Here is a 24,191-nt window from a genome sequence, read left to right on the forward strand (position 1 = left end):
ACTACTCCCCCTTTGACAGAATATGATCAAACAGAAAAGTAGCAACCTATAAAGGAAAAGGATTTGAAGGATCATTTCCTGGTCACAGCAACAGAAGACCAAAAAGAGAGGAGGTGATACACAAATAGTCAGATAAAACAAAAACTGATTTTGTTCAGTGGCTTTGAACTGACTGAAAAGGAGGATTTTGGAAGACTAAAATAGAGGGCATTGTATGGAATAGGCTTTTGCGATATGAAAATTACAAAACTTATAGTTAACTGAGATATTTAGAAGATGTTGCATTTTCCAGATAACACGAGAAACATGGGTGAGAAAGATGCTGATTAAAGACAACATCAAGGTTCCTAACAGCAACAACTGGACTCATTCTGGCATTGACTGTGAGAAGAGCCCTGTGAATAAATCCACCTTAATCCTGAAGCTCCACATTAGTCACCATGTTTCTGACTAAAATATATGGGCTAGAAATCCCCTTTGAAGCCCCTTAATATTTCGCTGGTGACACAGATACTACACTAATGGTCATTGTGATAAGTACTATTATTGAAAAACCTAAAATAGACAAGTGCATTTTTGTGCTATATGACACTTTCCATACCACATCTCCCATGGGATTGACTAACATGTTGCACTCAGTACTTCTCTGCAAAATGAGCCTATCCCTCCCAAATAGTTACACAGTGGCCTTACATTTCTATCCACCTATTTGGCCACAGTAATTTGACTGCTAAAAAGAAATAATTATTCAGTTGTATCATGGTAACAAGATGGACAAGTACTTGTACATGCAGGCGAGTACATTTTTTGAGACACTTACAAAATTGCCATATCGTTCAGCTCTTTAAAATGGAAGAGATTTTTTTTTTTTAATTTATACTATTTTGTATATAGTTCCTTTCACAGTTCAAGGATCTCCACACATTTAGCACAGTATACAGTCATACAACCTTACCTTTGCCTCTGTGGAAGTGGGACTATAACAGCACCCTTGCTTCTCCTAACAAAGCCACCCATTTCCTCTGTGCCCACCATAAGTCCAAATCACTACTTATTCATACACTCCACAGACCTTTGCAGAAGTCTGTGTCGCACCATTCATCTTGGAAATACAGTAGCTGATTGCCAGAGATTATGCCGGACAAAGAGGTTGAGATAGATATAGTACTGTGATTGCCTGTAGGGACTCGTTAGGACATGGAGCAAAGGAAGCACAGTTTAGTTTGTGTGGCTGTGGTGTGTGGAAAATATCAGTTCAACTCTGCATATTCTGAATTTGAGGGTTTTTCCCCTTGCAATGGGAGCCTTCTTGTAAAAGAACACACTCAGGAAACCTCTCAGTTTACGATTTTTGGATGTGAATTCTGAGCCTGTGGAAAGGTATAAGGACAGGGCAACGTGTTGTGCCCAACAAGCTATGTTAAAATTTGTGTGTGAATCACTTCATACATTTACCATTTTTCTTCCATTCTACTTACCATTTTCTGCAGATCAACTGTACTTATTCTGCCAGCCTCCTTTTTCATCTGATCCACACATTTCTGTGCTAAATTAAGGTAGGCTTGCAGGTGTTTGCGCATCATGGCCAACCGTAAAGCGCACAATAGGATAATTATCCACAGTCGTACCGTATCAAATGTTGCTTCTGACATTCTGTGGATCAAAACGGTATAGTAATATTCTCCAAAAGTCATCTTATACTTAATGCTATATATCTGTTTACATTATATTATCTGTACAAAAAACTTGACATGTCTTGAAGGAAATATATAATACAATTATTTATAGCGCTCATGTGAAAGCAATATACAATTTTCCCTTCTCCCTTAGTTCCTTACACTTCCTACTCATGCCATAGCATTAGGCCTATATAAATACCCAAGTGGTTGCAACAGGAAAAACTGGGAAGTTCTGTCAATATTGACGATTTCAAGCAATCTAGAATAATAAATAAGAACTATGCATTCCAAATGCTTTAAGATTTGGAATCCTCACTATACAGCTGTAAAATATCAACTGAAGTATAGCCTAATTATATCTTTGGCCCTCTAGCCAGGTTAAATGCCACATCACCGCAATAATTTATTTCTAAATTTAAAAAACACTAAAGATTTAAGTACAAAAACTCAAATTGTAATTAAATTATTGAGTTCACTCCCAATGCAACTTTCTTTGGCATACAAAGTGGTCACAGCTATTAGACAGCTTTTATTTCTAGAAACGAAACAGTAAAAAAAAATTCAAACTTATTTTTACCGAGTTAGTTGTTTTTATTATTTATTATTATTATTATTTTTGAAAAAAATTAAAGGAATTACTTAGCTTCAATAAATAAAGTGACTATGCAGACTCTCTCCAATACACAAATCAGGAAACATATAGGGTATGTCTACCACAGAGACACAGCATAACCCCATAGCGTAGATGCAGCCTACACTGCAGAAGGGGTTTTTCTGTCAGTGTAGGAACACCTCCTCCCCAAAGGAAGTTAGCTACTCTACTGACCACACTGCAAGACAACACCCCAGCTACAGAGAGTGATTTGATTAGCAGCACAGCAATTCTGTTAGAGTGATTGGATTAGTATTTGATGAATTATGCTAACTCAGCTGCTGCATCACCACTACATTACTAGCTCTCAGGTGTCAGCAGCACTTGACCTTCAACCCATACCCTGTAATGGGCCAGCTTGTTCAAGCTTAAAGCACCACTTATCACTCAAGCTAGACACTTGTGTGTGCACAGAGTTGGGACAACACTAGTTATAGCTTGACAAATACTGCAGTGAAAAACAAGCCCAGCCTATGCCATACCAGCTTCCTAGGGCTATGTTGGAATCTATGCCAAGGATTCCTTCCATGGCCAGAACCAGGGATTTTAAGGCCCCTTTACGCCACTTCAGCCCTTTTACATGGCATAAATGGAACAGAGTGGGGGTGAGAGTCTGATCTTAAGACTTCAGAACAAATGTTAAAAAGGAACCTTACAAAGGCACGCTCTCTTTGCCCAGAGGTGGGTTCATAATGTAGTCCTTGGTGATTGGTTTTACCCACAATAAGACCATAAGTAAAGGTGCCAAGAAGTTTATATGCAGCAATGTTCTGAAAGGAAAGAGAAAAGGAAAAACATATTTAATACATACAATCATTACACTGGTAATCCAGGTTTTCCTACCTCTAAATTACTGAAAATAATGAGGCTTGGCAGAATTTGTTTTTTTAATATATTTTTGACTGATAATATACTTGTTTAATTTTAAGCATTCTTTACAATTTTTATAGATTTAAATTTTCACAGTGGCAGAAAATTATTTAATGCCAGTAGACGTTGAGAGTCAAAAAGTTAAAGCTTGATAACTGTAAAATACGAAGTTGTCAACATCACATGTAAAAATATACAAAGTAAATATCCTTAAATAAAACTCAAACTCAGGAAGCACTTTTCTGACTTTGCCTATCTGTAAATTTCAAACAATCATTGATGGAAATATCTTTTCTTCAGTTTGTATGTATGCTGAAATAAATGTTTACTGACATACACCAATAAAAATCAAATCCTTCCAAGCCTAAAAATAATATGGGAGTTTCTCAATAACTATGAGAAAGTAGTGGAAATAGGGATTTTTCTTTTCTTCAGCATGCTTATGGGATTTTAACAACAAAAGAATTAGCCAGTGCAATTTCATGATAATTATTAGATACTGTGGTGAAAGGTGCACAACTTTGAATAAACTCCTATTTCAGTGTATTCTAATGAACCATAAGGAACCACGTTACACAGCAACATGGTAAGTGACAACTGTTGTAAATATCTACATTGGTATAATGTATGTTTAATCGAGGAACTCAGTATCTCAAACTGATAATTATGGAAAATATTCAATTCCATTAGTGGAAAGTGAAATAAGGAATGTATCTGAATATTTTTGTACTATTGAAAAGATAAGCTTTTGTTATCCACACAAAATCAGGGAAACATTTATCATTTCTGGCAAGTCTAATTTCCCAATTTTGTATAGATTTTCTTAATTGGGAACCTTAACTAACTCAAAGTGAAATTTGGTACTTGCATCCAATTATAGACGCTCGGAGAGAAAACATTACAAGAAATATAGTAGATCATTTCTAGAATAGTTACTTTTAAAGGTATTGGATTCACAGCAAATTAAACTGTATGGTTAAAATAAAAACCAAGTTGTGTGAGTGCAAAACAAGAATGAACTTTTTTTTGTTTTTTTAAATGAAGCTGTGTTCTGTGAAGATAAAGCCCATTCTCAGTTCCTCTCGTAAAGTTAATATCAGTACAACCTGAAAAGGGCTTGATTGTGCACCCATTGAAGTACAATGGAAATATTTCCATTGACTTCAGTGGGTATAGGATTAAGTGTTGGTGCCAGTGCACCAATGCAATATTAGCTGAGCCAGACTGCCTATACTCCCATATCTAAAGAAAGTGCTACAATACTATAGGGGAGACAACCAGGTGAATAAAAACTTATCCTAAAAATATCAGATGTCACTCAATAAAAACTGCTGATAAGACTCTTAAAATCATCTGTATTTGTATTTTCAGAAGCATCTCATCATGCAGTCTGAGTAAACCACTGGTTCAGAAATAAAAAAGCAGTGCTAGCTATGCAGTGTTGCTAGGGAACACTACAGCATCAAGGAGCAGCTCAAAGCAGTTCAGTAGCTTGTGAAAGGCTTTTACCTGCTCTTCTGCTTATTTAAGTCACACCATTAGGTTAGTGGACTAGAATGTGTAAAGGGGTGGCAAGAATCCATTTTTGTCCATTGGAGTAGTGTGAGAAAGGCTGAAAGCACTCAAAGCAACCCGTGGAAAAGGGGTGGATGGGTAACTACAGAAAATACACACACACACACAAATGGTGCTGCTGAAAGAAAATTAAAAGGACTATCAAAATTAAACATTAAAAATAGCCACACAACAAGATTTTTTATTCTATACGTCACCAAGAACAAGTATAATTAAATATTAGGATATTACAGTCCAGGATTGTCAGTGGGGATTAGGTACTCAGAAAACCCTGAAGGGACATTTAAAGTGTATTAAATAAAATATTTCTGAATTTGGGCCTCTATCTAGGTAAGAAGCTAGATTTGAAAATGTGGCTTTAATCTGGTGTCAACTCCCTCTCCCCAATTAAATACCTGTGAATATATAAATAGCGTCACAAGTAATAGCCACTTACCTATTCAACCTTATTGAAAATGACACTTGCATTTTATTCTTTTATCATTTTAAAAGATGCTACTCCATGCCTGCTGCAGTTTGAAGTTGCTCTTCCTACATGGTTTCCTAATTGCAATGTATTTAAGGTGCAACAAATATCAAATGAAATTGCCAAGTTTCAGTTAGAGGTTTAAAAGAGACTGAAAATTAGGGGTTAGTTTTTTCTGCTTGATTTTGTTTTGCTTTCTTTATTGCCCTCCTGAAAACACTTCTCTCCACACTATTCTCTTTCTGTACTCTGCCCCTAATCTTCCAAGCACTCAGGGAACGGAGCACATCTGAAACTGGCAGCTGTGCCTTTTTTCTTCATCACTATTTCCTAATCTGCCTAAAAATGTGACCAAAGTGGAGAAGGAGAGCCAATCAGTGTGAAGCTCCTATACAAGAAGGGGAGAAAAGAACGTTCCTTTATTGGCTCTCCAGTCATCTACTGACGGACAGTACAGGTTAAGTAAGAAGGTATGGGTGGTGCAAAGGAAGCTGGCAGGCCTACTGGAAGACTAGAGAAAGCAGTTTGGAAATGGGGGGAGGAAGTCCTAGCGAATCACTAGTTTCTCAGTGGAAATGAATTGTATTACTTCTTTGTACATAAAAAAAGATATTCAAAAGACTTAACAGCATGTATCTATGTATAAATATTTTCTCTTACTGTGTTATTTTTCCTGTTGCTAAATTCAGAGCATCCAGATGCATTTGAGCCAGTCGTAAGCCAGGGAATGTCAAAAAAGCACCAATAAGTGAACAAAGAACAGCCAGGAACAATTTGAAGGTTAGTTTAGACACAGGACCCCTAAAAAAAGGGAAAATTATTTTTTTTAAAAATTTTAAAGGTTTTTTCCTCAACACTTCATCCCATCCCCCCAACAATTAACTATTTAAAAAAAAAAAAAACAGCAAAAAGGCATTCATTCAAGATTTTGAAGAAAGCAGTTTGAAGAAAGCAGAAAGGATGCCAAGACTGGCTGAGCCTAGAATTACTAGTAATAGATTCAGCAACTTAGAATAAAAACCTAGTAAGCCCATGCAGACTGTACATTTAAAAAAAAAAAGGGCCAGAAAAAGCTTCTATGCAGAAAAATACAAACAATCTTCCAAGAAATATATTTTGTAAATTTGGTACTATGCAGAAAATAACCTGTAAAAAAGAGACATCATTAACTGTAAAACACACAAAAAAATAATCCTGCATATTGAAGTCTATGTGAAGGTCAAGGAATAAAAACAGCTAGCAGAAATAGTTAACAAACAAACAATGTTAACACACACACACAGAGAGAGAGCGAGAGCGAGAGCGAGAGAGAGCGAGAGCGAGCGGTAAAATCAAACTGATCAACAGAGAAAAGCTAAAGTACATTAGCCACTGTTTTAAGTTATGCTATTTTGCTTGCATTCAACCTTTACTCACTAAGCAGCACTCAAATATATTAAACTACTGTTACTCTAGTTACCTATCACCATTAGATAAATGGATAATTTTAATTCACTTATCTCCCAAGAGGACCACTTTTTTTTATTATTGAACCATGCAATATTTTCATAAATGTATAATGGACTTAAACAAAAAACTAGAATCAAGTATTTGAACTTTTTGCACCCCCGTCTTCAGGATTATGCAAGAATCAAAGACCTAAATGATGCAATACAAATAGAGATTACTATTAATAGGGGGCAACAAATAATAGAGTCTAGGGGACCCATACAAGAGAATTTCAGTAGATGCATTCATAATCCATCTCATTCAACTCCCAAGAGATGTCATGACCATGCAATCGTTGCCTGTAAATTGCCAAGACACTGCAGTGCAGTTCAAAAGGGAATGAGGACAGACAGGCACTAACTGGAAAATTAATTAAAAAGTTAGCAAACCACAATCAGAATAATTTACAAGGAGGATAGACCGCAGGTTAGGAAATGCAAAACGTTCAGTAGAGGTTATTTTAAAGGTTGATTTAGTTAAGACCCAGAGTCCTCAGATACCCCTTCCCAAAAATATTATATTAATATGGTAGTTTAGAATTAATACCCAAAAGAAATTCAAAGTCATGTTCCCACAACCATCACAATTCACTTCATATAAGGGTAAGTGTGACTGACATCCTCTAAATATTTTAAATCACAGATTAAAATATTACTTGCAAAAGGGACTATTTATAGTTATTATGATAGAGTATATAAGCAACATCACTTTGATTATAGGATATGCCTTTGTCAGTCACATAAAACTTGGGGGTCCTGAGGCAAATGGATCATATTTGCACAAGAGGCAGTATGAAACAACAGCTTGAACACAGAACTAGGAGCCAAAACTGACTTCTACTGTCAACTTTGCCACAAGCTCCATCTGTAACCTTTGGCAAAGCATTTCACCTCTCAGTCCCCTTATCTATACAGTGAGGACAATACTTATCCTCAGAGGTGTGTTGAAGTTTACGTAATATGAAGATGAAGTGGTTGTATAAGAAGTAGTCGGAGAAAAATGCTTGTAATTTTGAACTATATTTAATAGTTTAACCTAAGACTGATTTGAATTTAAAAAAAAACAAACAAACAAAAAAACTAACAAAAAGCATTAGACCAAGACATGTCAAGTAATTTGAATATAGAGCTGGATTAGTCGCATTGATCCAGTTCTTTCACATTAATAAACACAGTATAAGACCAAAGCACACAAGTGAATAATCAAGAGACAAACGCTCGCTACCAAAAAACAAGTGGCATGGTAAAAAAAATTACAGTAGCGTAAAGCACACAGGTGTACTTTTCAGAAACTTACTGGGATTCCAAACCTTGCTTTTCAAGAAACTGCACAGCACTTTCTGAAAAATTTGAAAACCCTGCAGAGAGAAACAGACATTTTTTTTTAAATCATGGTGCAAACATGGAATCTCTCTTGAAAGAAAATGCTAGAAAACAGAACATCTTTTAAATAAGTTTTCATAAGTCTGGTTTAGCTCTTTCATGTGCTAATTAGTATGCCACAATGCACTAAAACTTGGTTATTAGCAGGAGTAGTCTTTGAAAACATCCCTTTGATATTTGTGCACTCCATGAACATGAATAAAATTTACATTAATTCTTTAAGAATATAAGTAATTTTTCAGCATCAGAGGAGCCTCACTTAACCATGTGAGGTTAAAAGGGGTTCAAAATAAAAAAGGTAAATAGTTAACAAAAACAAATAGCCTACACAGAAAAATACTCTAAAGGAAAGCAAGGCAATTACACAAGATGTACTTTTAATAAAAGATATTTGGGGATGCAGATTCAAAAATATATCTAAAATAGAATTTGTTTTAAAACAGATACTCTTAAAAAAAGATATCTGAAGGTATAATATTGATACATGACATGAAAGTAAACAGAGCTCATAAATATTGTCATAAAATTACCCGATTCAAGTCCAAATTCTAGATAATTTTCAGTTACAATAAGGATTGCCATGGCTTTGACAAAGAAAAAAAAGCCAAAGGTGACACAAAGAGATCTTTCACCACCATCTTCTACTTTGAAGTAGTGAGTAGTCAATGAGAACAGTATCTTGCTACATAAGAAGAGTCAAGGAAAAGGAATTCTGCAGAATAAAAAGAATTATACCTTAAGTTGGCTAAGAAGTTATTACATACACTTTAGGAACCCATACTGTGGCTTTGTTCGAGATGTGCAATTGCAAACAATACAATATTTTTATTAGACCAAATAAAACCAGAATTATGCTTCATAATGTTGGAACATTTAGTATGCAACTGACAGTTTTTGACAAAATGGGATTTTGGAAAGATGCCATTTGATAATTTTTTGTTTTGATTTATGGCCATAAATATCCAAAATAATATTCAATCTTTTTACAAAAATTAAAATATTGTTCTATATTAAAGAATTTGTTACAAATTAATACTTCTGGGAAAAATGGAAGCTTACAAGCCAACACACATTTTACAAAAAAATAATTGCAGAATATTTATCAAATGCTATAATTCAAGATTTAATACATGTCACGCTAATATTCAAAATAGCCAAGATTATGTCTATAAAGCAGCAAATGAATACATGCAATTCTAACCCCTAGTGGTAGTCGCACATCCCAGTCTCTGGCTTAAAGTTTAACTAAGAAAATCTTAAATGGCAAAATCCTGACTACTGAAGTCAACGACAAACTCTGATTGACTTCAACAGGGTCAAGATTTAATGATTTATGGGAAGGAAATGGATTTGTGCCCACTTTTTGCTTCTTCTTTATATAGGGAAAAACCTCAAAAGTTTTATTCATCCCTTGCGTGTTTTTTACTTCGGAGAAATCAAGGTGTCTAGTTTAGTCATCCCTCTTTTCCTGGAGGTCTTTTTTTGGAGGACTCAGAGGTATGGATTGGGAGCTTTCTCTATCTATAACTGAAAAGAGGAAGTTGAATATTTAGCACAAAAGATTTTCCTCAGATGTTTGTTAAGCCTTTGAGTTACACAAGTGTTAAAGTTCAAGTAGTCGTAGTGAAAAAAAAAAATCATGTCCCCTCTCAATCAGGCTTCACTTTCTTAGTACTTATGAGGACAAACCCTACTTATTTCCAATAATTTACTTTACTCACTGAATAAAAATGGAAATTCTATAAAAATGCAGTGACCTATATATAGTTTTCTTGAAAAAAAATCAGGGTAAACAAGACAAATATTCCTTGAGAAAACTTTTTGGTATTTTAAAAAAAATGCTGACCACCTGGACAGTACAGAACATCATTCAATTAACAATAACTTTATACATAAGGAGTAAGCATTTTTATTGCTATGCAGTTTATCATCATGTGTTTGGGAGTTATCAACTATAGAAGTTAATTATTAGCAAACTAGAAACAAAGTCAGTAATACCTAGAAGAGAATTTCAAAAGGGAGAGGTAGAGATTCTAGGTACCTTATGCACTCTGGTAAAGTTCTTTCATATAACCAACTCGCCACAAATATGAACATCTGATAGGTCGCCTGATCTTTTATCAAGCGGCTTTTAAACTTTCATTGACGACTACTCCTTTTAAATGCATTTCTAAATATAATTAGATCCATAACTGCACAACAGATTAAGATTAATATTTCACGATATACCTCTTATTACTACTACAAGCTGTAGTCCACTGTAATTGAATTTATTTTTAAAGTGCAGGAGATATCAAATCCACATTCAAACAAATAGTTGTGTCAATGAGTCCACACTATCCATTTAGAACAGAAAAAGGCCATAGACAAAACATGAAATAACTGTAAGCCATAACCCATTTTTCCATTACACAACACCATAACCATTTATATTAGTACAATATTTTTAAGGTTATAAAAGCATTTTTAAGAACAATCTATTTTATTTAATTCATTTTAGTGAAACCTTTTGAATAGCATATGTGCTTCTGGGTGAAGACACTTTTTCATAACAGAATATGGAGGATTCAGTGAGGTGTTGCACTTCACTACTTTTATGTCAACGCATGTTTCACTGCATTTCACTATTACGTATATAACTAGAACAATATACCCTTTAACAAGTGGTTTTCTAAGGGATCTTAAAATTTCACCAATAAATAAACGTTTGGTGAAATTTTAAGATCACTTGTATGTGTGTGCGTGTAAATACCTTATATGAGAAAAAAAATTCTCTTGAAATTTTAAATTTAAAAGTCACACTTACTGGATTATTATAACACACTTAATACCAGTACAGTGGTATTTACCTACATATTTTGAAGTGCCTTATGTAAACTGGCAAGTGTCATTGACGTTTTATAGACTGGAAAACTGAGGCATAGTGTGATGAAGTAGTAAATGGCAGACTCATGAATCAAACCCAGACCTACTGACTCCCACTTCCATACTCAAGTCACTGAATGACAAATGGTGATATCTCACACTCACTTGACTTGTATCAGTCGCTTGTGGTAATTTGTATTTTCTTCATTCTATGCAGTTTTGATAAGATTTTTTTAATTACTTAGTCACATGGGGTATTAAAAACGTGTAAAATCTGTGCAATATACTCTATTAAAGTAGAACTGAAGGGGCTTAAGTAAATAGCAATTCGGGAATTCCTTCACACTAACTTATTACATTGCTATGATACCAAAGTTAATCAATACCTTACACAGAACACAAAAATACATTTATTTTGCTGAAATGTCTGCACATGTACTCTAAAAAAAGAAAAGTAGAAGAGCAAACTAGTCACTGCATCCTATTTCTATCCAGAAATAGCTTCTTGCTCAGAGTGTAAATTTGATGCCAGTCACCTCTCAGACCTTAATTATGTCTTAACTGAAGTTCACCCATTTCACCACCCAGTCAAGTTAAGGAGACAAGAGAAGAGAAAAACCATGTGAAAAGTAACGAGTCACCTGTCTCGCTCCTGAGTTCTCATAACATGATAGGCTGCCCCCAACAATATACAAAGACATTTTTGGAAGGGAAATGATTTTTCTTAAAGGATTAGGAAACTTAAGTTACTTAAAAGGCCATCTTTTATGGTTGTACAGATGAAGACAAGCTGCTTCCAAAATGCAAAATAGCTATATTTTTACCACACAGTTAACTACCATTGCAACCGTCATGATTACGTGTGGGACCCCATTTAAAAGCATGTTCCCCAGGGAAAAACAAAAAACATGCAAAAGTAAATTGTGTATTGTAAAAAACTTATTTGTCTTAAGATGTCCCAATCAGTTCTTACCATATCAGATTTTTTTAGCGAATTTCCTTATTAATTTTAAATTGAGACACATTCACTGTCCTAATAGATGCTATTGCTGAAAGATCAAGTTCCCCAATTTTTTCCCCTCTCTTGGGCCACCCCCCGAGCCCACTGCTAGGGATTTAGTTTTAAGTTTGTAGGATCTGTAAGGGTGTTGGTTATAAATTGCTACATCTAAATTGTCATCAAGTGTCTAGCCTTGGGGTGTGTTTTTTTTTGTTTGTTTTTTAAAAAAGGCAGTATGAACAGCAGTCTTCAGAATCATGAAATACATCACTCTACAAGTAACCGATTATCCTCACCTACAAACCAGTGGTATGCCAAGATTTGAAACACAATACAGGAACAATTTGAGCAGGGGATTGGACTAGATGACCTCCTAAGGTCTTTTCCAACCCTAAGATTCTATGAACAAAAACATACTACTCAAAACATATTGAGTTTTGACAAAGATGAAAATGTTACTGCTCACAGTGAATCCTGCATCCTCTCAAAAATATTAAATACTAGTGTGATAAGGGCCAAGTGGTTCAGCAGGCCTTCTGACTGCTGCCTCCGAGGTACAGACTGTCAGTGAATCTTCCTCAGTCTATCTGGAGATTAAAAGCTTCATTTTTCTGTTCGGCTAAGAGGCAATAAAAGATCTTCCTGAACTGAAACTCAATCTCGGTTGCCAACTGTGTGATAACTTACTGGGGATGTCTATCATTATACTTTAAACTCTTGAAATTTATTGTTCATTCAAGACTAAGTTCCTGTTGAGAAACCAAAAAGTACACATGGAATGGTTTTCTGTTCAGAAGTTTATGCTATACATCTATTAGAGTGTATAGTATAGATAGAGTGTATCTATACTATATGGGGGGAGGGATGGCTCAGTGGTTTGAGCACTGGCCTGCTAAACCCAGGGTTGTGAGCAATCCTTGAGGAGGCCGCCATTAAGGGAGCTGAGGCAAAAATTGGGGATTGGCCCTGCTTTGAGCAGGGGGTTGGACTAGATGACCTCCTGAGGTCCCTTCCAACCCTGATATTCTAGGATTCTATTACACCACTATATAAAAAGCTACTATTTGCTTGTTGCACTGAATCACAACTCCTATAACAAATAACTGGAAACCTTTCAGATCAGTCATCACCTCCAATTTCCATAGGATTCGGTTGGCATCTTTGACTGCCTAATCCTTAGTAAAATCCAACATTCAACATCAAAACAGGAAAAAAAGCACCTATCATCAAAACAAAATAAGCTGTTCTGGAATTAACCCCTTATTGGCCATGTTGCCTTCTGCTGATTTTATGTACTTCAGAATATAAATTTTGTGGGCATATTTATAAAACCTGACAATTTAACTCTTTGGGTGAGAGCTGTTGGAGCAATTGATGGTGTGCTCCCTGGTCAGAGGGCCATTCTGTGCTTCCACTGGCCCCTCATGTAAACTGGAGTGGAACTATACTATAATCTGGCTGCCAGAGGCCCCCATGGCCCCTGCTGGCAAGCAGGGATCACTGCTGCAATCTGGCCATGCACCCTCCAGATGCAGGAAGCAGTGGCGGTGCTGATGTGGGAACCTACAGCTCCACCCCACTTAGTGAATACTCCCGATGCATGAGGAACCCTCTAGCTTCAATTAAATTAGATTTAAATTTTCTTTGTGCTACAGCATAGTTAAGGTGGGGTAAAAGATTTTAGGGGGGGGTCTAAGGAACCTTGATTTAACTGCTTGTTTCCTCTGTGCGAAAAACTATACAGTTATTAAATGAAGCACCAACACCCAGTTCTAGGTGCCCAGTATGGTTACTCATTATTTCTTCTTGCCACAAAACATCAGACTACACTCAATAAATCCATTTGTGCGACTTTTTAAAAAATTACTATTCATTTTAACAAAACAAGAATTTAGAATTAATCAAGAACTTGACAATTCATTCAAAACAAGAAGTTTGGCTAACTGTAAAAGTTTAGATATTTGCTATTATTGGGAATTACAGAATTTAACAACTTCAATTTCATTTGTGAAGCGTTAGTCTAACACGAGAGGCCATAGTATCATGGTTTTCAGGTAAAAATTAGAGCTGTTTTTTTAGTTCTACACACTATTAATTTCACTAGCCTCATTCTGCAAATTACACTCTAATGAAGAGAATCTTATTAATAGATTTTCATAAACGCAAATACAGAAAAGTACTGATGCAAACAATCATTTTTTCCTCCTCTAATGGGTTTTCCCCCCTTCTCTTAACCTGCAGTAGCAGTCAATGCAGACCTCCTGCCGTAAGTGCTAATTCATTTTGTCTTACAGAGCAAGCTTCCTAACTCCTGGAACCAAGAAAATATGAGGTCTTATAAAAATCCTTTCTGGGGCAGGATTTGTTATTATTCTAATTCACTATTGCTATTTTTGGCAACGAACTCCCACATATAAATCTGCTAATTACAAGAGAAGAAACCTAAAGTCAGATTTTAGTGGGCATTTATCTATATAAGTATTTTTGTAGAAATCTTAGCTATCTATGTGATTAAATCTTTTCACTTGGTCAGTAGTTGGTATTTACATGTAACAATGTCCATGTCGGGGAGTGGAGGGAGAGGTGGGAGACCAGTGAGCTCTGGAAATTAACCTATACCTGTTGTATACATTACAATATACAGTACTCCAATTTGATTTAATATAGCAGCAGGAAGCTCCAATAGCAGACAATTTTGGGTATGAACAGCTGGTTATTCAGTCCATTTGTGGTGAACCTCTGAGAGCTCTAAGGTCTCTCTCACACACTAGTTTATGTAAGGTTGCATGCTCGTATTACAAAGCCTTACTCCTGAGGGAATTCTGCACCACTACGCATGCACAGAATTTATGTCCACTGCAGATTTCTTTGCTTCCCTGCAGAAAAATGACTGACAGGAAGCAAAGGGAAGCCACAAAAACAGTAATGCGACCTTCCCCAGCAGTATGTTTCAGGTGCCCCTGGCAGCCGGCAGAGAGGTATATCACTGTAGGCCAGGTGGCGGGACTCGTGGCTCCTACTCTGCGCCGGGCTCAGATGCTAGTCCCGGCGGGGCTGAAAGGATGGGACTTCCTCTTCCCCTGCACAGCATCTGGGGCTGGGTCAGACCCACCCCCAGATTTCTCCTTCAGCTGCAGGAAGCTCTGCAAACTCACCTCCCCCCTCCCCCCCCCCCCCCCAGCTTCCTGCACCCTCCTCAGCTGCAGGGGGAGGGATCTATGTACAAGAAACTGCTTCCCCATCCACCCAACCCCTGTGTATCCAGACCCCCTCATTCCCAGACCCTCCCACAGAGCCTCACCTCCCCCCCCCCCGCACCCAGACCACCCCACTGAGCCATCCAGATCCCCAGCTCACCGAGCCCCAACTAGCTGCACCTAGATTGTCCCCTTCCTCCAGCATATGGATCCCCGCCGAACTCTATCCCCCCACACCCAGACCCCTCCCACTGAGCCTCCCACACCCCAGACCCCCCTGCCGAGCTCTATCCCACTCCACACCCAGCCCCAATCACCTTTACCTGGACCCCTCTGAAGCGTCCTATTAGTGTTGCATCCAGAATCCCCTAACAAGCCCCTGTGCATCCAGATCCATCCCCGCACCTGGATCCCCCAGAGCCACCCGCACCCAGATGGCCCCACACAGAACCCTCTCAACCCACACCTGGATCCCCCCCACACACACACTAAGCTCCTTCACACATGGATCCTGCTGGGCTGAGCCTGCCTGCCCACATCTGGTGCACCTGACATGGAGGGGCAGAGCACTGGGGTGTTTCTGGGGCAGTCCCGGTCCTTGCACTGTGTCGGGGTTCGGTGAAGCCTCACCACTAGGTCCGTGTCCTGGGAAGGGAGCGGGGGCTGCAGAGTGATCTCCCACCTCTGGGAAGCCAGTGGCCTGTGCTCCCCAATGCCATGCTAGAGCCTCCACTTTTATTTAACAAATAAAATTCACAGAATTTTTATTTTTGGGGTGCGGAATGCCCTCAGGAGTAAAAGCCTGAACACATTCATATCAAAACTCTGGTAGAAAACAAGAGGATAGATGAGGCAGAATACTGACACAGGTAGTACTCAAGTCCTAAAGCCCTTTATGGGAACATGTTTTTTGGTTTAGGGTCAGAGTTTAAAGCCAGAAAGAATAATCAGATCATCTAGTATAACCTCCTGTATATCACAAGCCACCAACATCACCCAGCACTTGCACACTAAACCCAACAACTGAACATCACATTAATATTTCACAGCTGTGGAGGCAAATACATTCCATCTCAGGAAATCAGTAATATATAGACTCTCACAGGAGTCTCTTAACTTTTGGAGATTTTTTTATATATTATGTGACAGGGTCGGGCCAGTTGGCTACAGGAGAGTGATAGAAGGGAGATATATTAGCCCAGATTAAGTAGGTCCCTTTTCCCTGGGTAAGGTAACAGGGAAGGTTCCAGAACAATCAGGAACTTTCTGGAAACAATTAAGGAAGACAGGCTGATTAGAACACCTGCAGCCAATCAAGGAGCTGCTAGAATCAATTAAGGCAGGCTAATCAGGGCACCTGGGTTTTAAAAAGGAGCTCACTTCAGTTTGTGGTGTGTCTGCGAGGAGCTGGGAGCAAGAAGCTGAGTGTGACAAGGCATACTACTGGAAGACAAGGCATACTACTGGAAGACTGAGAAGTACAAGCATTACCAGACATCAGGAGGAAGGTCCTGTGATAAGAATAAACAAGGTGTTGGGAGAAGGCCCTGGGGAAGTAGCCGAGGGAGTTGTAGCTGTAGACAGCTGCAATCCACAGGAACCTGGGCTGGAACCTGGAGCAGAGGGCGGGCCTGGATACCCTCATCCCTCCATCCACCCAACTCCCTACTTGATACCGGAGGAGTTGACCTGGACTGTGGGTTCCACCGGATGGGAAGGTCTCTGGCCTGTTCCCCGATCCACTAGGTGGATCAGCAGAGACTGCAGGGATTGTTCTTCTTCCTTTTCCCCATGCTGGCCAGTGATGAGGCTAACTGAGTGACGGCAGATTTGAGCCACGAAAGTGGCCAAACTGAGGGCTGCCGTGAACCTCTCAGGCGAGCAAAACTGCCAATAAGCGCAGGACCCACCAAGACAGAGGAGGAACTTTGTCACAGTAAGGAAACGTCAAGACAAAAAATGCTGTAAACTGAAACTAAGGCTGGAATTACACATCAGGAACTTAAAGAAAAAAATCTTAGAAAAAAAGTTGTGGTGTTTTTTCCAATGATAAAACAGGAATTTTCTAAGATAAGGGATATATTAGACAGACACACACACACAATCTTTGGAAAATAGAAAAATGAAAAGACAAGACAGCAGCTCTCAACTTGTGACCTGCAGGTCGCCTGCGGCCCAATCAGCACATAGCTGCGTCCCATGTGACATCCTCATAGCCAACCAGGTAGTATATATATTGTGTGGGTGCAGCCCACAACACACAGGCAACTGCATATGCGACCCACAAAGGTAAATAGGTTGAGAAATACAGAGTAAAGGTACAAACTGTTTCTGATCCCACACCATCCATTACTGTCCATCCAAAATTATCAGATAGCCTTACTCTTGAGCACTACTTCAGCAGTGGCAGTGAGCCCTCACTAAAATGTCTACCCAATATATGTACAATCGTATAAGATATATACGCCGCTCTCCCAATTCATCCTAGTTAGAGGCAAGATGTTGGTGTTGCTTTCTTGTCTTAGAATTCATTTGCACACCAAACACCTACACAAAACTCAATCCACCTTCTCAACACAGTTCCCTTATTACTGGTTCTCATACTTATTTGAATGGGCTCCACTTCTTTGTGTCTGTAGTCATTTATGTCCCTACAAGTACATATGCTGCTACCCAGCTCTGAAGGCAGCGCCGCACAAGCAGCATCACAGAAGTAAGGGTGGCAATGTGAAAAGTGATATTCGTCAATATCACTTTTCACAGCAGACTTAGTGCCCCACTGGCACCCTTACTTCTGTGCTGCTGCTGCCACCCCAGGGCTGACACCCGGAGCCCCACCACCTCCAGGTGAGGGACTGGGATGGGGGAAGCCTCCTAGTGAGGGAATGGAGGCAGGGGAGGGAAGAGAGCCTAAGTGCGGGCTGCCTCCTGGTGAGGGATTGGGGAGTTCGAGGGAGAAGGAACCTGAGCCGTGGGGCTATGGCTGTCCCCTTTATCCCTGCCGCCCAGGTGTTTATGGTCTGCACGAGCCCTAGCCACCCAGGGCTGAGGGCCAGAGCTCTTAAAAAAACCAAAACACAAAACAAAAAACCCCACACAGCTCACACCTCCCTTGGGAGGCTCACCCTACAGTTTGTGAAGCGTTGCCTTACATCATATAAACCAGTTACCTTTACTATCCCTAAGGGTCAGATTTCCTGTAGCTACAGACATTAATCCTTGTAATACACTTGTACACTGGAAATATACCATGTTACATAAACTGCAGTGGCCATATTTATATGTCTGCAAGCTGCTGCAGATTTCTTAAGGTATATACAAACTTCCAGAATATATGGGATTTAACATGCTTCTACATACAAAAGTGTATGGATAAACTGCCAAAAATACTGGCTTAAGAGGGACACTTGATAATACTTTGCACACAGGCATGCCATACATGATGGAATACATGTTCATTGGAAGGTCAAAAGTAAAATGCCACCCCAAGTAACCTTAATGCTATTTCTACCATTTCCAGTATTTCAACTTTTCCCCATCCCATTCAGGATTTGCTTTGGTTTTAAAAAAGTTTTACCTTAACTAAGAAGAAGAAGAAAAAGTCATGAAGTTCTAAGACTACAACATTAAAAATTTTCTAATCTTAAGTGAGATACTATCTGAAACCAAAAAAAATCATAAAATCCATGTTATATAAGAAACTGATGAATACGCAAGACCATGCACAAAGTATTGACATGTGCAACTATCCAAAGCTGAACAACTATCTGCTCACATTTTGTTAAATCCAGAGTATGGCTTTATGTATGTTGAACATCTACTTCAATGCTATCCTATCTGGTCTTACTCCTTCAGAGTTTGTGGATGTTTACTTTATAGCCAATACACAACCACTAAAGAAGTGGGCAAATGATAATTTAGGACCATCTATACAATTATTACAGAAAGCAATCAGCAATTTTACATTTTTTTTCATCCACTAGTCCAAATAAAAAGCATTTTCCAGATTCTCTTTCTGAAGGCAAACTCTGCAGATAAGCAGAGCCATGCACATGCTAAGATCTTTTAAAAAGGAAGAGAAGCAGAGTACTGTATATAGTCTACTCCTCAACTGTAATGGTTGACTGCAGATGTACAATTTTAACAGTTGACATGAGAGCTCCATTTAATGGACTCCAGTCATATGCTGCTTTCTACATTACATTAGAATGTGTAGAGACTTACTGCATTCAAAAATATTTATTGCACATAATTTTCTTACGTATTAAAACAACAGTTCCTTAAAGTATGTATTGCAGTATGTTAAGATATGATCTATCACATGTTGATGTGTGGTATTAAAAAAAAACTAGATAAAGGGGGAAAGAATAGCTCAATTAAAAAAAATTTCAATACCATACCCACTACAAACCAAACCCCCTACAGTCAGCAGTTTTGTTTTACAATCTTCCTAAAGCACAGCTTGCTTGCATATAACAATGTGGCTTATAAGCAGAATATTATCACCTTAGGAATCTGATATAGTAAGACAACCATATATTAAATATTTTAAAACTTCATTTTTGTCTTGGAGTTTCATGCAACTGTGGTATAATTATTTCCACCAAATATTCTCTTTTGAAAGCTTGTCACAATATTTTAAAACAACATCTCACATGGTCAGAAAGGGACTAGAATTTGGCTCTCTTGCCTGGTTAGGTTACTTTTAATAGTTCAGCAGCATGGCACTGAGTTATTGCTGGCAATAATGTCTTCCAGAGTGATGGGGGTGCTTTTCACTGGGTCTGGATATCTGTGATCAGGAAAAAGCAAGAGCATTAGGAAATGTCGTATTTCCCTAAACTTTGATGGAGGGTCAGGTGGGATTCAGCATGACAACGTCATGGGGAGGATAGTAAAATAATTATGACAACGATTTTATCCTGGCCAGGGAGATTTTTTTTTTAAATGGGGATTTCATCAGGAATTAGACTCATAGCTTTAAAAAGGCTTTCAATAGGGTGGGTTTCTGGGTCAATCTGGGGGTGAGATATTATTTGGTTGACTCTGTTCAGCACAGGATGGTGATCACTCCCAGTAGCCTTTGTACTCTGCCTCAGAGGTGTTTAGGTGTCCCTAAAACTCTAACTAGCAGAAGCTGGGACTGGACAGTGAGGGATGGATCACTCAGAATTGCTCTTTTCTGTTCATTCCCTCTGAAGCAATTGGCACTGGCCACTATCAGAGTCAGGACAGTGGTTTAGATGGACCATTGGTCTGACCCAGAATGGCCATTCTTATATGCTGGTGTCCAGCAGCATTCCTTCACTGACCACCATAGACAAGCCAAGAGGGTGGCAATGCTGTCAGATGCTGAGAGATATGGAAGTTTGTAGAAATGGAATTTAATTACAAGGCCTTTAAATCCTTGGTCCCTTTGTTTGTGAGTAAAGGAAAACAAGGCAAGAAAAGGATTTAAATCTGCTAGAAATCTAGATTGAAATATCTAATCTTAGTGCCATTTGTTTTGCTTTTTATCACTTGGGCGGATTTAATGAAAGATAAAGACTGCATTCAATAATATGAAACAAAGAATGCTAAGTCAGTGGCTAACTACGCATTGAAAAACCATAATATGTTAATAAGAACAAGAACACAGTGCCTTTCATGTATAACAAACTCAGCTAGATGACAAACGCTGGCCAATCCTGACACAGCTAGCTTCTGCTGGCTAGTCAGTGCAGCATGATCTGAAGGTGGACAGTTGAGGAGGTTGCGCAGCTCTGCTTTTTACATCCAACCTAAAAATCTAGGGATTCGCCTATTCTAGAGCTAGATCTGATAGACATACTATTTAGTATGAGAGCTGAGGTAAGTTTAAGTTGGACTAGTTGGGTAGTCCAACTATCCTAGCATGGCAAATTCCCTGAGAGGATGTGTGTCAATCTTGATTTGGTTATGGCACAGAGTATGATCAACACAGAAGGACCAATGATCTCCCCTGGGAAGTGGATGAAGACTAGGTGTCCATGCTGATATTAGATTTATCATCATCTGCAATTCCACTAACCCTGAAGTTATCAAATCACTTGCAGATCTTCATGGGACTGGAAGGTGCTTCCTACTACTGGCTTCACTCTTTCCTCTTAAAGAGAGCCCAGAGGGTAATAGCTCTTCTGCCTCATGAGCTTTAATGTACAGGTCCCGGAAACTTTCTTCTATGCCACACCTCTTGTTCAGTGTTTGAGGTCTTTTAGGAAGCCTACAGAGGAAATTTGGACTAAGGGGCTCAATATGCTGATGATGCCTGCTCTTTGTTTCCATCTCATCCAATCCGGAGTGCAATTAGAGCACCTCTCTCAGTGCTTGGGTGAGTCTGGGGCAAGGAGGAAAAGTTGGCTGAGAAATGTTGGGGTAAATACCCAACAGACACAGTAATGGCTGTGTCTGCACCTTTGAGACTGAAAATATGCATGTCCATCATCCGTTTCCTATAAATGCAACTTGGGGATTTTGTTGGCTTTACACTTGTTCATAGATGGAATGGAAGTTGCAACCAGGTCTGTGTTTTATCACCTGCATCTGAACAGAAGGTTGCAACCATTTCTCTCAAATGCCATCATAATCCACACCTGTCACCTATGACTTCTCCAATATATATATACACACATGGGCTACTCCTTAAAACTATTTGGAAAATGAATCTAGTCCAGAATGCAGCCACCCAAATGTATCTTTGCCCAAGCACCTGAATTATTTTTAAACTAAACTACATTAGCTGCCTATTGGCTTCCACATAGAGTTTAAGGTGTTGATTTTGACTTATAAGGCCCTAAATGGGGAAGGCAAAAAGGGATAGGTAGGCCATACAATACTTCCACAATTATGATCAGCAGAAAAGTATGAGCTGGTGCTCCCTTTGAAAGACTGGGAGCTTGTGATAGGACATTCTATGTGAAAGCTCCTCAAGTTTTGAAATCCACTCCCCCCTTCAACTTACAATAGTTCATATATAGCCTCTGGGGGTGTTGTAAAACCTGTGTTTTTGGTTGAGGTACTGAGAAGGATGAGGTCTATGGAGCAAAGAGGTTCTTGCAGAATTAGGGACATGATTAGTTTTGTTACCTTCATTGGAGAAGGGTTGGGTTACATGTGTAGTGATGTTATTTTTTCTCTATTACTTTCTATTATGCATTGTATTTTTTTTTTTTTTTATTAAATACTCTCAGGGCACCTACAGCCTGGGATAGGTATCTTCTGTAGACTTTAAAGTGAATCAGTATAACTTGTTTATATTAATAAGATTTATATCCAAATCATTTATAACAATCAAAGACTACTTGATATACTAGCTAGAGCATCATTTAAGTTGCATGAGGACTAGACACTAATTTCCAGTTACTTTCTAGTAAGACAGTACCATGCCTTGAACAAGGTCTCCCTTAGTGTGTGAAAGCCAGTGGAGAAAAACGGTGTCTTTGAAGTGGACTGCTGCCAGACTTTCCATTCTTTCATAATGTGATTTAACCACCTGCACAAACGTACATTATTCTTCCTTACCTCTGCTCTCCCAGTTGAGGTAAGGTATGTACACAACTAGTTTCCCACTTCTTCCTTCCCTAAAAACCAGGGAAATGGTTTCATACTTCTAGAGCACGTTGCCAAGAAAGCAGCAATGTAATTTTGCCTATTTTAAAACGTGCATGAATATGCATTAGATAAGTTAGATAAGTCAAATACTGGTATTTTAGGGTACAACAAAATGAGATTACATCATTTTACATTAATTGAATCCCTGCTTTTCAACTACCATGCTACCAAAGCCAAGGATGACAATCCAACTAGTAACTGACTGCGAACGTTTTCTGGATCTCATCTTTTTTCAGGCTATTTCAGGTACCTTATCAGTACAATCAAGGCATACATTCTATTAACAGATATAGATGAGCAGGACATGTACAGATGCAAAAGTTGTGCTAGCTCATTAACTCAATATCAGGGCTCCAAAGTTTTACCTGACACCTACTAGCTAGCACTGATACCAAGGATGGGTCACAACAGGAACTCCCATGGGGTATCCATCTTTGGTATTAATTCTACCAGAGCAGCTTTCGATATTTGGCTAGTAGATGTTGGAACAGCAAGGAAGTCATTCAGTCTGCCTTCTAACTCACCTCTGGGTCTGCTCCCTTCACAATCAGGTTCTCACGTAAACCAGGCGCTTCATCACCTCATATCTCTAAAGTCAACTGTTTCCTCTCCCTTCCCTAAAAGTAGAAACCTGGTCATTTCTCACTGACTATTGCAACTACCTACCTCATGCATTCCTGTCTCCTACATATCCAGCTAGAGAGGCAGCTAACTGTTTGTTCTGATGTTATATGCTTCTGCATAGTTTTCACTATACTTCCACATTATGTTCAATTCTTTATCTTGGAGGTTCTGTACAATACCACCCCCACTTACTTCTCTGTTCTCATCTGTCTACACCCCTTCTCACTTCCTAATCTGTTACCTTTCAAATGACTCCCTGTGTCTCCTCCTATTCCTATTCTCAATGTCACATTCCCCTTTAGACCTGCCTCAGGCAACAATTAGTACATTTGTCTATATGGCAGCTGGACATTGTTGTGTACTGTACTTTACTACTCATATTAACACAAAAGATTTCTGCTACCACCTTTTAATCTTTTTTGTACTTTTCTTCTTGATTGTATAGTTCAGCAAAACAAAGTTAGTTCAGAAATACAACATTGAGGAGGCTGATATTGCAGACTTATAAATCAGCATTAACATTTCCCTTTTAAAGAAAAAAATGAAGTAAAATTCACGCACTCAAACACAATCTGGTATTAAGATTAACAAACTATTGAACATAGAATACATAGCTAGACTGATAATGCCACTGACATCCAGGATCCTTTTCCAAATGTTAATTCTGCAATAAACAATCCATTGTTACCATCTGCAAATTACAGGGGGATACAAGTTATCATTTGAAAAATAAATAAAATGATTTAGGAACACAGCAAAGGATA

At 38.5% G+C, this 24,191-nt stretch overlaps 1 protein-coding gene and 1 long non-coding RNA gene across 9 annotated transcripts in view; both read right to left on the reverse strand.

Annotated features, from left to right (window-relative positions):
- Positions 1–24,191, reverse strand: part of TMEM161B (transmembrane protein 161B) — a 101,507-nt gene that overhangs the window by 33,729 nt on the left and 43,587 nt on the right. For 7 of the 8 annotated variants that reach the window (XR_006290975.1, XM_037903195.2, XM_043546953.1 and 4 more), the window contains 5 exons: positions 8,643–8,794; positions 8,027–8,087; positions 5,903–6,043; positions 2,988–3,101; positions 1,479–1,653 (listed from right to left, as the gene is read on the reverse strand). Coding sequence is in view for 6 of the 8 variants with exons in the window: in XM_037903195.2 (XP_037759123.1) it covers positions 1,479–1,653; positions 2,988–3,101; positions 5,903–6,043; positions 8,027–8,087; positions 8,643–8,794 (643 nt within the window). In the remaining 2 variants the exon portion in view is untranslated. Of the gene's footprint in view, positions 1–1,072; positions 1,371–1,478; positions 1,654–2,987; positions 3,102–5,902; positions 6,044–8,026; positions 8,088–8,642; positions 8,795–24,191 lie in introns of all 8 variants that reach the window. The other variant, XR_006290976.1, reaches the window with a different exon arrangement.
- Positions 20,800–24,184, reverse strand: LOC122465862. The gene is made up of 2 exons (XR_006290977.1): positions 23,435–24,184; positions 20,800–23,402 (listed from the first exon to the last, which is right to left on the reverse strand). It is a non-coding gene; the product is annotated as an uncharacterized LOC122465862 (long non-coding RNA).

This window comes from Chelonia mydas, chromosome 5 (assembly GCF_015237465.2).
Source record: "Chelonia mydas isolate rCheMyd1 chromosome 5, rCheMyd1.pri.v2, whole genome shotgun sequence".
NCBI lineage: Eukaryota > Metazoa > Chordata > Testudines > Cheloniidae > Chelonia > Chelonia mydas.